Source organism: Empidonax traillii, unplaced genomic scaffold (genome assembly GCF_003031625.1).
Source record: "Empidonax traillii isolate 1590-97213 ecotype Southwest subspecies unplaced genomic scaffold, ASM303162v1 scaffold619:size634076, whole genome shotgun sequence".
Taxonomy (NCBI): domain Eukaryota; kingdom Metazoa; phylum Chordata; class Aves; order Passeriformes; family Tyrannidae; genus Empidonax; species Empidonax traillii.
The window spans coordinates 298,344-314,868 of NW_020955812.1; the positions used below are offsets into that span (position 1 = coordinate 298,344).

Genomic DNA, 16,525 nt, shown 5'->3' on the forward strand with positions numbered 1-16,525 from the left:
GTTCATTAGGATCAAGTATAGGAAAGTATTTAGGCACACAGGTTAAAACCCATTAACTGCTGTGGATAGACCTCCATGCAAATATTTCAGAATGACTTTTCATAAACCAATAGTACTTATACTTACTAATCCTTTATATTTTGCTTGACTGACAATGCTAAACTACCCTTTCTAAACCATTTCTCAATCTGCTAAGACTATTTATATTCCAAAATTTGTAAAAATACTGTTTTACCAAAATTTTGAGGTTACAGGCATACATGATAAAAAGGAACAAAAATAATTTCTTCTGTGTAATTATCAGATTAAGTAAGTTTTTTGTGAGTAAAGTGATAGGACACCTACAGAGAAATTATTATAAACCTACCTGTCTTCTAGGACAAGTATTTTTATTTAACTTTTCACAAATTTTACTTCTGTGAAAGTGTTGAAAATACCTAGTTTAATATATACAATGAAAAAAAGAGTTAAGAAGTGAAATTAATTTATTTAAAATGTTTTAAATATTTATTATTTTCATCAAAGTAATACCTACAGATACTGATAAAGCCAACACATTCCACAATGTCCATTAATAGTGGTTCAAGTGGACTACTAATAAGAGGTCCATTTCAAACAGTTTAGAATCTGAACATACATTCAAAAATCAAGAAGATGCTAATTGAGAAGATTTCTGCTGACCAGAGCTATTTCCAAACCATTTTTAAACTGAATCTGAAACTCATCTTGTTGTTCTGCAGTTATTTAAATGAGAAATTATATGCACTATAGTAAAATCCTATTTTCTTTCATGCTAGATGGGTCATGTTCTCCTGGATTAGACTTAGAAGATTGGAAAAGAAACAAAAGAGTAAAACAATCCTTTGGCGTTATTTGATCTCTTTCTCACTGTGTATTCAAGAATGAATTCATCCTTAAATGTAACAGTTACTTGGAGCATTCAGCAACACCTCTAATAAGGTAAAGAAGAATTCCTCTGAATTTTAAGGGGCATAGTTAAGCCAACAGTAGATACAGGGAAATTTTTTTGATGGAAGAAAAGAGTATTCAGGGTTGTTTTCCCAGGTGACAATGAAATTAATGTGTGTTTAAGGAGTAGTATTATTCCCTTTAGGAAAAGGGAGGTACAGTCCAAAGTACATACACTTTACTCTCCAAAATAGGCAAGGCAATTGGAGTGGGAAAAAAAAAAAACGACAGAAAGCTTTTTGTTATCTCTGTCTTACATAATAAGAGCAAAGTCCAGTCATGCTGTGTCTGAACCATCTTAATTCTGCTCGTGTTTGAGTAATTTTTCAGAGGACTGGACACAAAGCAAGAACAACCTTCCCGGTATGTCCATAGTTCGGGATTTTTTATAAATAAGAGATATTTTATATATTCACTGATGTCTAAAATTGGGAAAAATCCATTTAACTAGATAATAATTAATTCTTTTAAATAAACATTTACTTTCTACTTTATTTTGTATATCTTTGCGAATTGCAGAAAATATCATGCTCTGGTCATTCAAATGAAATTAAATGAACTACCTATTGTTATCAAATGGATACAAATACAAAATGTAGGTATTTGAAAAGAAGCAAAAACTCTGAACTGTTCTCAACGTGCTTATACTTTTTCATTATGAGGATTCACTTTCAATGTATGATGTTATTAACTTTACTAATTTCAACAAGTATCTATATTTTAGATTAGTGTCCTTTGCTTAAAGTTATATATTTCTCAGTCAAATATTATTTTACAGGGAGCTGTTTTCAATAAATTTAAAATGCATTCTGAAGATGAAAAGAAAAACTATATTGTGGATGGAAATAGTTATGAGGTCGCCAACCAGGGTCATGAATATGAAGACAAACAGTAAGTATTCTTAAACATTGTAAACATTCTGCATTGAAGCTTATAAGATTACATTACCTTATTTTATATTTAATTTAATTTATTTATTTTACTTTATTTTTCAGAAAAGCCTAATAACAGTAAGCTTTGTATAAAATTGAGAGTAGCATTGATTGACATGTTTATTTGGTGCAGAAGGACCCTTTATCTTTTTCTCATAAGGATTAAGTGTCCACAGTATTGACTAGAGTTTATTGAAAGATAAATCTGAAACATGACAGAATTTATGTTGGAGTGAACATCTTGGATAAATTTATGTTATCTGCTAAAAATTATCTTAATATCTTTCGTATGTCAGGGAATCAATATTTTACATACCTCAAAAATATGTATTCCCCACCCACTGTGTGGAAAAATTTGTTTTTGTAACTTATCTTCCCCTTTCCTATTTTGAAATTATATAGTGCTTCAATTCACAACTTCTCTGACCAGATAGTGGAACCACTGAAACAGGTGAACTGGAGAGAACTTGACTTAAATTTACAACATTCAGGAGCTGATACCTGGAGATTAAGGGTATTCTCAGGAATGCTCAATAAATCATATTCATTTTAAACACAATTTTTCGGCTGTAAAATTATTTCGCAGTTGTGTTTAAATTGAACTGCTGTAATATGTTGCACTAGTATTTCTCTAAAATGTCATCCATTTTTAAATTCACTAAAATCATCAAACCTTTTCTTAGCGAGAAAAAGAAGAAGAAGAAGAAAGGGGAAAAACCTAAGGTGGTCAGCCCGTTTGCTCTGGTAAGATTTATTCTTTCTGTATATGTGTACCTATATATACATGCAGGCACATTTCAAAAGGCTGAACAAAAATGATTGCAATTATGTTAGTGTACTGCATCTATGATACTGTCTGTACCAAACATTTTGAGACTGCAGAATACTGGCTACAGAATAGAAATCAAGCAGTTCTGTTTGTGGATGCAGTTATATTAAAGAAGCTGTCTTATTGCTGTTAAGGATTCTTAGGAGTCTTCCCTTAGTAAGCCATCATGCTAAACACACCCATAACAGCTTTTTGTCTGTGAAAGATGGGGATTTCCATGTACAGTCATTTCTTCTGACACAGTAAAAAGGGCAGCCATGTATCTACACTTATGTGTGGTCTTGTGCTCTAAATTACCAAAGTCAGGTACTAATTATACTAATTAGGCCCATCAAACATTATTCAGTCATCTGAATCAGCACTAAAGAGTAACTTCATGGCATTGAAAAAACATAAAATTAAGAATTGAGCACTAAAAAGTTCTTTAAATTCCATATTTTTTTCTGTATATTAAAAAAAAAATCACAGTATTTTAATATTTAATCAAAATCAACCATAGGTCCTCTTTTAGTAATACTGAAATATTTTCTGGTTTTGTAGGTTTTGTATGCAATGATGTTGCAAATAACAGACATAAAACTATAGTCCAGGATGCTGGACAACGCCCAATTTCTTTGCTTTGCTGTACCAGCTTGCACTTGTACAATTACATCGTAGGACAATAATGTATACCAATAAACTTAGTATTTTATGGTACAGAATAAAACCAATGGTTTTGTAACAGGTTAACTCAAACTTTACTAAGTTCAATGGCAGGAGGACTTAGGATTTCAGTAGATTTTTATAATGTCTGTAGTACATTAGGAACAGTTTTTCTGACTCCATAATAATGAATTTAAAGTAAAAGAAATTATTGCCTTAATTATCACAATGCCATTAAAATTTCTTATAATTTGAACTTTATATGGTGAACTTACAAAGGGCAAATTTCTTATGCCTATGGCCTTTCTTACCCAGGTGCAGATATTAATACATTAAGATAGTACACCTCTCTGGTTTTGCGAGTTTATAGCATAAAAGTGCTTATATTGAAAGGATTTATTCCTGTACTTTTAAATTGTTTTGTAAACTGAATTTCTGATCAGATAACGTTATAGTTTTGTGACAGCAGGCCTACAATTGTTAGCTTTGTCTTTGCTTTCCTGACTTTGTAGACATAAAATTGTGTTAGTATTCTAATACAACAGTTAGAATTAATTTCTCTTCTCACTCACAGTTTCGATACTCCACTTGCTCAGACAAATTATTAATGGTAATAGGCACTACTCTGGCAGTAGTCCATGGAAGCGCTCTCCCTATTGCAATGATAATTTTTGGTGATATGACTGACAGCTTTGTTGCTTCTGAAGACTTTAATTTTACAGGTAAGAATATATTGCAGTGATGAGATCAATGGCTCGTATTTAAAAAAGAGATGGGGAAATTCAGGCATGTTGTCAGGACATATTAATGTCAGAAACCCCCATGCTATACTACCACACAAATTAGTAAGTCATGTTCATTGTGGTAGCCATACACTATATTTTGGGGGATTTTTATCGTATTTTTCAGTTTCTGCATTAATAGATTTTATTTTTGACTTTTTTTTCCCAATTATCTGCCACAGTGCACGTTCAATAAGTCATGTTTAACTGTGGTTGTAATAAATAGAAAGTGGCTGGTTTTCCATCTCTTCAGCATGGGCTCTTGTTGATTCCCTTGCATCAAATCTGACAATTATAGTTTATGAGGTGAATCAGATCAGTAGGTAGATTCAACAGAGATTCACTACCAAAAATAAAAGTACTAATTTTCTCTGGAATCAATTTGTTGACTAGTCTCATTTGCTGAATCAGAACTGTGAGATCAAACACAAAGGAGTGCAGGCATGCACTGCTGGATGCAAGAGGAAGGAGTGATACTGTCACTTTGGTATAAGCACATGGATCAGATTATGTTGTCCTCTGAACTGAGAGCATTGGTAAGGGACGTTAGAGTGTGGGTAGTTTTTATCATCAATCCCCCCAGTCAAAGGGAAAGGGTTTGAAAGGGCCAATCAAATCTTGTCAGTCAAAAAATGATTACTGGACTGGTGCCCAGGGGTTCAGCTACTTCAGACCATGGGACTCGCATTGAGAAATCCCTTCTCCTGGCGACTGGGGGCGGTCCATCTGTCAGAGAAGAGGAAGAGCATCTTTGGCCATAGGTTGGCCCAGTCTTTAAACTTAAGTTGCCAAGGGAGAGGAACCTCAGTCCATCCCACTCCTACCAGTGCGATGCCAGCAGCTGCTAGAGATGCCTGGAGCCTGGGGAGGGGACCTGCCTCTGACTTGAATGTTGGAATGAAAGGATACAGGCTCTTCTGGAAGAACATTTGGGAAGATGAGAAGGGGGTGTCACCTTCTGTGTCAATGACCAGCTGGAGTGCATGGAACTCTGCCTGGGGTTGGATTCCTTCTAACCCAACCCATTCTATGATTCTATGTATGCTCAGGAAGACTTTTTAATCTCAAGTTACCCTGATATCATTTTGTAGTCAATGGAGTTATGACTAATCTTGTATTAGTAAAGCTCATTAATTTTTGTTAACATTTTCTCCTTTCATTCAAGTCAACTTGATTCTAAATGAGATGTAACAACTCCAACTATGCTGCCCAGCATGCAGGAAAAGTAATTTATTAAAGCTTGCTCTATTAAAAGTATTTTCTCTTCCTTTCTAAGGACTGAATATTTCTGAAATGAATTTCACTTCAGAAATTCTCGAGAAGCTGGAAGAAGATATGACAAGGTAATTAGAAATTGGTATTTCCTCTTTTTTTAGTGTAGGCACACATTTCTGTTCAAGCCATTCTTCTCCCAAGAATATTTTGCACACTTTAAAGAACACAAAAACAATGATTGATTGAATAATATATTTACCTAAAATTTGACACATGAGATTATTTGAGGCACTGGGAACATCCCCAGCCATTCCCCAAAATTTCTCTGTCATCTCTTGCTCTCACCCATTTTGCCCCTGTTTCAGAGGTGCTCTGTGTTCCAATTACATCTGCCTTGACTTCTTTTTTACTTCTCTTCCTCTGAATTCATAAAGAGTAATTGTTATGCTAAAAGATTATGTTGACAATCATCCATCGATTTCTTGAGCTGTGGTGATTCACTTGCAAAAACCAGAATTAAAATTGTCAGATAGTATCTACTTTGCTGCCAAAGCATCAAGTGCAACTAAATTGCTCTCTACAAATACCTGAAAGGAGGTTGTAGCAAGGTGAGGGTCTGTCTCTTCTCCCAAAAAATAAGCAATAGGGCAAAAGCAAATGGCCTCAAGTTGTGCCAGGGGAGGCTGAATGTTAGGAAAAATGTAAATACCTGATGCCTACTTGCACAATATTTTTAATGTCTTATGTTTGCTCTAAAAGAACTTGAAAAATAGTTGTTCTTACTACATATAAAATTATAGAACTTGTATTGCCCATTATTTATTTGTTGAGTGACCTCTCCCTGTCCTTATCACAACACATGTGCTTTTAATTGTGTTTTTCTCCTCCCTGTCCAGCTAAGGAAGGGGATGGAGCATGTTAGGTTGGGCACCTGTCTTCCAACCAGGATCAAACAACCACAAACATTATGCGTGCCACCTTATCTTTTAGAGATTAACTCTAAAAGTACAAGTAAGAATAAAAAGCAGCACAAGTTTCTATTTAGAAATAAATTGTTTAATGAGGAACATATTACTTCTTGCCAGCACAGGAATAGGTTTTCTTTTTCAAAGTTTCTAGATAGAGCCTTGAGTTAGTGATTCCACTGGTTTGAAGAAGCAGATGGTTGTACCCACTCCTTGTTTCTCTAAGAACGCCTGCCAGCAGGTCAAATAATAATAAAAACCATTTACAAGGACAAAGTTCTCACAGAGGTGTGTTCAAACACTGAAATATACATGTGGACTTGGTTGTGTTTGTTAAACAACAGCTTTCCCAAACCCCAACTAGTTCTCAGAAGAAAAATAGGTATTACTTTACAATGCAATGAGCATTTACTCTCTGATTAGTTTTAGCAGTGAATTTACAGAATATGTTCCATGAGCACAGAATCTGGCAAAGATAGGAATCCCTCTTGATGCAATTTGTCATGAAGCAAAGTCCAAGCATAAATCAATTCTTTGAAGTGATATAACATCATAAAGTAATTGTCTAAAGTAATTACTGCTGAATTTAGATGCAGTGCTCTTGGGTTTAGTTTAGGAAGGGTTTTTTTTAATTTTTTAGAGTTTCAAAAAAGCTGAATGTGATCAAAGTCAATATTCAACTAACTAGCATTCCGTTAGGCATTAACCTGCTTTTATTAAACAGTTTTGATTACATGCATTTTATAATGAGTATAGTTCCAAAGTCCCTAACTAAACTGTATGGTATCATAGCCACAAGAAAGACTAGATTAAAATTTGAAAAGTTTAATCTGTAAAGCCATTCTGTCCTTTTTTGAGCAGAGAATTTGCACACAGATTCCTGCAATTTGCTCCTGCCAAGGAGCATGTAACAGTTCTACAGACTCAGTATGCATAACTTAGTACACAAGTGAAAGTCATTAGAGTTTTAAAGCTTTTTTCTCATTATTTACTTTTATATAGATGCAGTATTCTTATAATTACAGATATATACACCATGAATATTTAACCCTTGATTTTGGTCACTCTTTACTAACGGAATAATTTCAGATATATTTTTCTGGTTTAATTCTGGTTTAAGTTCACCTGTAACTGATTCTGATGTCAACTGTGTATCAAATCAAAATTGATTTAATTCGTTTTACATAGTTTCAAGTTGTGACTCAAGCTGTGTTCCAGTTTGAGAAATATAGTGGTTCACACACTCCTGGTTTGGATTTGACACCCTGCTCATTGCACAGAGCTGAATTAATTTATCAGCTATGCACAAAATAGAGAGGAAAAGAATTTTTGAATCAATGGCATTTGCTTGCAATAGATGTAGTACATATAGTAATGCTGTATTTTCCAATCAGGAAACATTTCCAGCATCCATCCATATATATATATATATATATATATATATATATATATATATCATATATAGGTATATATGATTAGGTTTGTCCATGTATGTTAAAAATGCTAAGGATTTTTTGGGAGTGACACACGTAAGTGAAAATGGCATTGCATCTGAAATATAGTTCTAAAATAATCTTATGAGAAAATACATACTAAATTGAAAAAAAAAAAAAAGTAATTCCTGTCTAACTGTATCTTTGTTTTGGTTATTGCAAAAAAACCTCCTGACATTAAATACTATTCATAGAAAACTTATCAAGTTTTACAGAGATCTGAAACAGAAGAAGAAAGCATCACGCTAAATTGAGACTGGTGAGGTAATTAAAATCAATGTGAGAGATTCTTGCCTTTTTTGCCTTTTTTTTTTCTTTTAGATATGCATACTACTATTGTGGAATAGGAGCTGGTGTTCTTCTTGCTGCTTATTTACAAACTTCACTCTGGACCCTAGCATCAGGTCGGCAAATAAAAAAAATTAGAGAAAAATTTTTTCATGCAATTATGAGACAAGAAATTGGATGGTTTGATGTAAATGATGTGGGAGAACTTAACACTCGTCTTCTAGAGTAAGTACATTATACCTTTTCCGATGTTATTTTACCTTATTAAGCACATAGGAGTTAAGAATTTTTATTTTTATTTTCATTGTGAAAATAAATTTTCAAGTTTTCTCATGGAGAGTCTCAGAGACTGAATTTGTAATATTTTTGATACTGGACTGTCACAAAGATGTTAGAAAAGCATTTTGTTAAGTTTCCTTGAACTCTGAGGATGACTAAAGCCCAGCCCATGCGGTTATCCCTTAGAGGAGAAAACACAGTTCATTTCTATGCACATTGAGGACTGAATAAGGTGCCAACTGACCCCAGCAGAGTGAACAGCCTTAACTACATGACAGTATTTTCCCTTCTCTTTCCCTATCTTTTATTCCCAAATAGACACCACAAGTGCCAAACAGATCAAAAATCTGGAATTAAGAAAGTGAGAGTAGTTTTGCAATGTAGAGAGAATTTCAACATTTTCAGACAAAACCAGGTTTATAGAATTACAGTTTTACAAGAAAGGGGGAAATTTCCTTGACCACGCCTTACAGTGCTTTACCTTGAAGAAAACGGTTATTTGGAAACAATTAAATAATAAAGACTGTCCTCCACAAAAGTGATCATGTAACAAAACTGAAAACCTCTCTTTTACTTTCTACATTTTTCCTCCTTTCTGGATCTAATTTGTTTTTCAGTGACGTCTCCAAGATTAATGAAGGAATAGGGGACAAGGTTGGACTTCTTGTTCAACAACTAACGGCATTTGTAGCAGGATTTGTTGTTGGTCTCATAAGAGGATGGAAATTAACCCTTGTAATACTAGCAGTAAGTCCTGTCCTGGGACTTTCAGCAGCCCTCTGGGCAAAGGTAGGTTAACATACACTCATTGTCAGGTTTTACATTAATGAGAGATAAAATAAATCTACGTATCTGAAATTCTTAGTGTTAGAATTTGTTGTTCAGTCCAACTATAGCTTTAGATAACACTTAAGTACATAAACCCTTAGATGAACTGTGTATCAGTACGCTCATGTTCAAGGCCAGGTTGGAAAGGGCTTTGAGCAACCTAGTCTAATGGAAGGTGTCCCTGCACATGGCAGAGCAGTTGGAACTGGATAATTTTTAAGGTCCTTTCTAAACCAAATCATTTTACAATTGGATGATTCTATGTAGTTTGAATAATATCATTCTAACAGATTGGACAGCCTTATTTGATTTGAAGCTGTTTCTGCCAATATAGCACATTCTAATACAGAGAAGTAGAATCCACACATGTAACTGTTTAACTACATCCACATAAGTACTTATTCTGTTGAAAGGAATAATTACACCTCTTGAAAAATAAGGGAATAACTTAGAAAAATACTTGGTCTCAGACACAGAGTTTCTTCCAGAGCTGCTAACAGCTTTGGTAAGAAATTTTAGGCAGATGAGAGAAGGACCAAATTACCATGGGATTTGACTGACTTACATTTGTAATTTGAAAGTTTTCAGATTTTTATAATATTTTATTTCCCTTACATTTTAAAGGTCATGAAAGCTTTCTCTGTCTTGAGTGAGTATATTGCAGAAAAGGTTAGAGAAGCATGTGCCATGTATGTCTACTGCCTGATTCTTCACAGACTGTGGCCAACTAATGTAAGCTGTAGGGCCCTCTCGCTAATGTAACCAGAGATGAGAATGAGCTGAGGAGATCTGCCTAGGGAGAACCACACCAGCTCACTAGGACTAGTCATCTAATCTCCTGCCCCAGGTGAAAGCAGAGTGGAAAATCCAGCCCTTAGCTGTTTTCAAAGGGTGACATTTAGTTATTTGATTGAATTTACAATATACTTTAGGATTTGGATATTGCACATTCTGCACTCATACATAATATAATCAAAAGGCTTCCTATTGGAAGAAAGTAACTGTGATAAAAGTCATTATGAAGTGCTTGAGCTCATTCTAATTTTCCTATGTCAAAACATTTGATCTTGTATTAGGTTCTCTCTGCTTTCACTGACAAAGAACAAGCTGCATATGCAAAAGCAGGTGCTGTTGCAGAGGAAGTTCTGGCAGCAATCCGTACTGTAATCGCTTTTGGAGGACAAGAAAAAGAAATTAAAAGGTAAGAGCAATATTTGCTTTCATCAGTGGATTTTAAAGTACTTGTTTCAGATACTTTGAAGTTTTCCAGTATCTTTGTTGTTGAAAGTCTTGTTTTCTGCATTTTTAGGTAATGGAAGATTGTCAGTTAGAAGCTATTCCAATGTTCACTACACGTTGAAAGACAATTAGTTACTTTTTTAGAAAAAGTCAAAATAAGTAAATATATTGTCTCTGCTTTAGAGGGTATACAAACTACTTCAAACATCATACAGTGAGAGCCTTAGACAAAAAAAGGGCCCTGTCATGGGAAGAGATAACGATATCCTTGGTAATCTGATTACTCAGTAGATGGGAAGGTGCTCACAAACAATATCTCTATTTCCACTACTGTAAAACATAATTCTTGTGATTTATTTTAACCTTTTATCTTAAGTGGTTCACTATCAGAGTTCACTGGCCTTCGGCTTATTTAAGGAACTTGAATGCCACCCCTGACATGCAATGCCCTTTTATTTCTACATATCATGTTGTCTGATGTTGGCCTTTTAAGGAGTTACCTTAGATTACTCTGTTCCAGGGCTATTTTTGTACAGTCTTAGGGTTAGATATTTTATATATTCTGATGTGCTTTGTGAGCATGCGTGTCCTAACTCATCTACAGAGTTTTTGGTACTGTGTGCCATGGTACAAGTGTAAGTCTAATTTGAACTTCTTTCTTTCTTCCAGATATCATAAAAATTTAGAAGATGCTAAAAGAATTGGAATAAGAAAGGCTATTACAGCTAATATTTCTATGGGTGCTGCTTTCTTACTGATTTATGCATCATATGCACTGGCCTTTTGGTATGGAACTACTTTGGTCTTAACTGATGATTACACTATTGGCAAAGTTTTGACGGTAAGTATTAGTTGAGTAAATTCTCAATAATAGTGAGAAAAGCACATTGAATTATATAATGAGAACTTATTTGTGTTTAATGAAAGTTATGAGCCAAAATTGGCAACGTAGCATCCCTTCTTAACAAAAAAGATTCTCACCACACAAGTCTACATGTTTCTGAAGCATCTCAAAATCTATATGAACCAAAAATAAAGCTTACATTATTTTCAACTGTTCTTATGTATTTTCTGGCTTTCATTAGATCAGACTGATATAGAAACAGTTCAATCCAAAGCTGAAATACAATACCCTTCCTAGTTGCTATTTGCTTTCAGGTTTATGGGGCTGAATATATTTTCAGGATGCAGAAACAAATACTCATTATTGACTGTTGTATGGTCTAAATAGATAATATTTTTTATGTTTTGTGCTATGAGAGCTTGGAATCACTTCCCAGTATTTTTAGAAATTGAGGGGGATAAAAATACACTTGTGACTAGGAAATATGTAAAAAAACCATAACTCATAAGTCATAACTTAAATTCTTCTCTTGATGTGGCAACCATTCTAATTTTGTGTGAGATATCAAAAAAATATGGTAAGAAGAATAACTTTGTTAACCATAATAAAAGCCCAGACAGGTGACCATATGCATATATTTATTTATTTTTTAAACTGCCTGTTTTGTTTTGTTTTGTTTATGAATCACTGAAGTTCATGAAAAATGTCTCTGATACGTCTTTTTGGCTTTTTGAAACCTTTTATGCAGGGTGGCATATAGAACATTCACTGAGGTTCATGACCTTGTGTGCAATTTATTCTGCTCAAAGTCTTTGCAATTTCAGTTGTCTATGTTATAGTTCATTGAATGGTGGTTTTAAAGCAGGGATGGGAGGGTGTGGCCTTATCACGCGTCAAATCTGTGAATAACCCCTATTCAAGACAGTAGCTGTCACGGACTTTGCTCTGTCATACTATGGCTGTTACGAGCTCTGAGAAGCATCATTTTATTGCCTCTTTTTTTTTTTTTTTCATACTAACTGAAAGCAATAAACTATGCTACACTGAGAAAAAAGTTTATTTGTTCTTTTTCTCTTTCTTGTTTGCTTGCACTCTCATTGAAGCAGAGGGATCCTTTATTACTTTGTGATGGAGAAGCTGAATTTGTATTCTTTATTTCATTGTAATTTTGAAAGCAGACTGATAGTGCTTTGCAGATCTGTCTTGGTTTCCCTGGAAGATAGGTAATATACTTTCTGGTCTTCAGAATGTCTTTGGCCTAAGAATGAATTAGTACAATAAAATCCCAAGACATCAAGTGCAAGTCTACATTTTTTGGCACAGATTTTACAAGTCTCAATCACCTTTTCACTTCTTCTCAATATGTTTGCAGCATTAATGTTGTGCATGAGCTCAGTTCTCAGCTGACTCTTAAAAAGCCCTTTTCTTAACGTTTTTCTCTGTTTTCAGTTTTTCTGTAATTCTCGATTCCTTAAACTTCTGTTAACAGGCATGGAGCCTCTTGACACAAAGATATCTAAAGTAAATAAATAAATATAATTCTCTGGTTAATAAGAATGAATATATGTCATTATAAATATTTCTTTCAGGTCTTTTTCTCTGTATTGATTGGAGCATTCAGTATTGGACAGACTGCTCCAAGCATAGAGGCTTTTGCTAGTGCAAGAGGAGCTGCCTATGTGATCTTTAATATAATAGACAATGTGAGTATCCTTGCCCTTGTTATTATTTCAAAACTTCTTTTGAAGGGAAGAGACCCTTCTTTTGAAAGACAGGCACTATTTATGGATATGAAATTAGTGAGAGTAAATAACTGTGTGAAATAAGCAAGAAATATAAAGATAAATCCAGAGAGAATGTATAATTATTAGTCAGTTCTGCTTTGTCTTTTAGAATTATCAATCCTTGCTTCAAAGGTAGAAGTACTGGATCTCTGAATGACTTGGTTTTGAAGGATATCCTCTAATGTTTTTATCATGAAGGACATATCTGTGGTGCTGTAATCACATGATTACAGACAACGTAGATATATGAGCATAGATTTCATGGTATCAGTGACACCTGTAGTAGTGTGAGTGCCAGCAAATCAATAAAACACAACCTGGTAAACTGGATATGTACCTCAATTGCCAGGAGATTCTAAAATTGGGGAAGCTGCGATTTTGCTAGCTAATGAAGCTAACAATTGAATTAATGAAGCTAGCAATATGAAATGCAATTGCATGTTTTGGATTATTGTTAAGGTATACTTCAAGTTTTAGACCCACTCTGGATGCAAACAAACCCACTGATAATTCAGAAATCTGCTTCTGAGTAATAATCAGCAGATCAATTGTTTCTCAGCAGAAAGGCCAAAGCTATAAATGAACAGTGTATGAACTACTCATTAGAGATGATCTACTCAGGTTAATCATCAGGGAGTGAAATGGATCTCAAATTATGCCTAGCTATGGGTACAGTCTTAAAGACATTTGCTAAATTCACACAAGAGCTTAATGGAAAATTTATAAAAGTATTCTTGCATAAGCCTATCATCCATGCAGCAATGAGGGAGCAAAACATCATGCAATTTATTTATTTCAGAAATCTCAACTAAATTACTTAAAAACCACATTTAGTATCTCTGCAGAATAATGGTGCACTCCAGGACTTCTTTATGAAAAAAATGGGGATTTTTTTGTATTTTATTTTGCACAGGAACCTCAAATTGACAGTTATTCAGAGACAGGTTACAAACCAGACCACATTAAAGGGAACCTGGAATTCAAAAATGTTTACTTCAATTATCCATCCAGACCAGATGTCGAGGTACTGTAAATGAAACTTTATATATATTACAATTAAACATATAGATCATTTGTTGGGGAAAAAAATCGTCAAAAAATGACATATATTGTATTTTGTTGAAAATATAACAATTCCAAGTTGATTCTCTAATGTATATAAAAATACCTTGCCATCACAGTGATTTTAGCTGGATATATTTACACCTCAGCCAAACATGTTAAGTTTTCTGTGTAACTTTCTTTCTAAAGCTATAGTAAGCATGTCTGTGCAAAAAACCATAAATGTGTATTTCTATCAAAATCTAAACTTACATCCTAACCCAACTGTTTGTGTATAGTAATAATGATGAGATAGTGGGTTTCAGAGTACTTGCAATGCAGCTCTCTGATGACTGTGTGTGAAACAGTTAAAGAAACAGATCCAGCAAGCACTCACTATACATGGAATAGAGATCAGAATCTGTATTTTTCTGTCTAGACAGATAATAAGTTGGGTTTTTGAAGCACTGTCATAAAACCAGAGTCTTAATAAAGTGGAGATGGAAGACATTTGAATGATTTCTGAGAATATTTTCATGGACAGTGTCTTTGCACTATGTAATTATTTCCTTCCTTACCTTGAAGGAAAATCACTGGCCTTGATAAAATGATCTTTCTTACTTTTGATAGGCAGAAAGAAAAGACACAGAGCTTTTAACCATGACTTTTACATAGCTTCCCTGTAGTTTGTATGGTGCATTAAAAAAAAGGGGAGGCAACATGGTACAGGAATATTGCATCATATGGTTTCTATATTATATTTTAGTTATGGGTAGTAATATTATTATTTCATCATATGAACTGTGAATTGTGAAGTGTGTTGTATAACACATTGATATTGGACCAATTGTGATGTAAATGTAAGAAAATTAAGCTGAAATTTAAACCCACATGTTTATAAATTTTATTTTGTACCAGATTCTGCTACAAATATGAAGGGTATTTTACTGTAGTCTTTATATTTTCATCAAATTTACACTGATATTTCTGCATACTGTTATATTTTTTATTACCTTTCCTATATGCACAGATACTGAAGGGCTTGAATCTCAAGATTAGTTCTGGCCAGACAGTGGCCCTGGTTGGCAGCAGTGGCTGTGGGAAAAGTACAACTGTTCAGCTCATCCAGAGATTTTATGATCCCCAGGAAGGCATGGTAAGATACCTCAAGTGAGATGACTACTCTATACGTCACACTTGTTGAAAGCCTTGTTCTGGCCTCACTCACCTTGTTCCAGTGATATGGTCAAGTCTCACCTAAAAAAGCATGTGCCAGCATGGAAAGAGAGGTTTGTTGATCAAAACACTCAGTAAACAATTTTTGTCTGCTCCCTTTTGATTAGGTTACCATCGATGGGCAGGATATTAAGACCTTAAATGTAAGATACCTGCGGGAGATTATCGGTGTGGTGAACCAGGAGCCCGTGCTCTTTGCTACCACTATTGCAGAAAATATTCGTTACGGCCGTGAGGATGTCACCATGGAAGAGATTGAAAAAGCTACCAAGGAAGCCAATGCTTATGACTTCATCATGAAGCTACCCAATGTAAGCAGATCAGTTCTCCTGCTGAAACAATTTCTTCTAAACCCTCTTGTGCCAAATAGTTCCTTAGGAGGAATGCTTGTTAAGAAAGGAAACTATCCTTGGAACTGTGGATATGCGAAGCTGTGCAGAGCTTCCTCATAACTTGTGAGAGGAATGTTAATTTTATGTCTTTGGGTCATGATTTGGCAGGTATTTGAAAAACTATCAGAATTCCAGGAACACAAATGATTAGGCAGGTTTATCCAAGTGCATATTTATTCCTGTTTAACGCTATTGGGGTATTTATTCCTGTTTAACGCTATTGGGGTTACTGACACTGATGATTCTTTCCTTTACACTGCCTGTCTTTGGTCGGAGTACTGTGACATTGAGTGTTTTGAATACATGTGGTTGTCTTGTAGAAGTTTGAAACTGTGGTTGGAGAAAGAGGGGCACAGCTGAGTGGAGGCCAGAAACAAAGAGTAGCAATTGCCCGAGCTCTGGTTCGCAATCCTAAAATTCTTCTACTTGATGAGGCAACATCAGCTTTGGATACTGAGAGTGAATCAGTTGTGCAGGCAGCACTGGACAAGGTCAGTAGTGTTTTAAAATGAAGCAGGTAAGCAGGAGCCTAATATTTACTTTTCCCCCCAACTTTTGTTGAAAATAGAGACCCATAAAACAAGGTAAACTTAGATTTGGCAAATATTCTTTGTACTGAGAATTTTTGAGATCCTGCAAGCGTTACAGAGAGGAATCTTATTTTGAGTGAGAATATGGAATCATATTTTCTGCATTATTGAGCTTAAATCAACATTTTCTTGGTGTAAATACCATCCTCTGCTATTATCTGTTTTACGGACATGAAT

At 34.6% G+C, this 16,525-nt stretch overlaps 1 protein-coding gene across 5 annotated transcripts in view; it reads left to right on the forward strand.

The window, feature by feature from the left end:
• The window catches only part of ABCB1 (ATP binding cassette subfamily B member 1), a 43,173-nt gene that overhangs the window by 5,847 nt on the left and 20,801 nt on the right, over positions 1–16,525 (forward strand). For 4 of the 5 annotated variants that reach the window (XR_003572872.1, XM_027898715.1, XM_027898717.1 and 1 more), the window contains 14 exons: positions 798–960; positions 1,748–1,860; positions 2,585–2,645; positions 3,947–4,094; positions 5,431–5,497; positions 8,149–8,340; positions 9,012–9,183; positions 10,299–10,423; positions 11,131–11,302; positions 12,895–13,008; positions 14,003–14,113; positions 15,161–15,286; positions 15,474–15,677; positions 16,079–16,249. Coding sequence is in view for 4 of the 5 variants with exons in the window: in XM_027898715.1 (XP_027754516.1) it covers positions 1,772–1,860; positions 2,585–2,645; positions 3,947–4,094; positions 5,431–5,497; positions 8,149–8,340; positions 9,012–9,183; positions 10,299–10,423; positions 11,131–11,302; positions 12,895–13,008; positions 14,003–14,113; positions 15,161–15,286; positions 15,474–15,677; positions 16,079–16,249 (1,752 nt within the window). In the remaining variant the exon portion in view is untranslated. Of the gene's footprint in view, positions 1–797; positions 961–1,231; positions 1,333–1,747; positions 1,861–2,584; positions 2,646–3,946; positions 4,095–5,430; positions 5,498–8,148; positions 8,341–9,011; positions 9,184–10,298; positions 10,424–11,130; positions 11,303–12,894; positions 13,009–14,002; positions 14,114–15,160; positions 15,287–15,473; positions 15,678–16,078; positions 16,250–16,525 lie in introns of those variants that run through there. The other variant, XM_027898716.1, reaches the window with a different exon arrangement.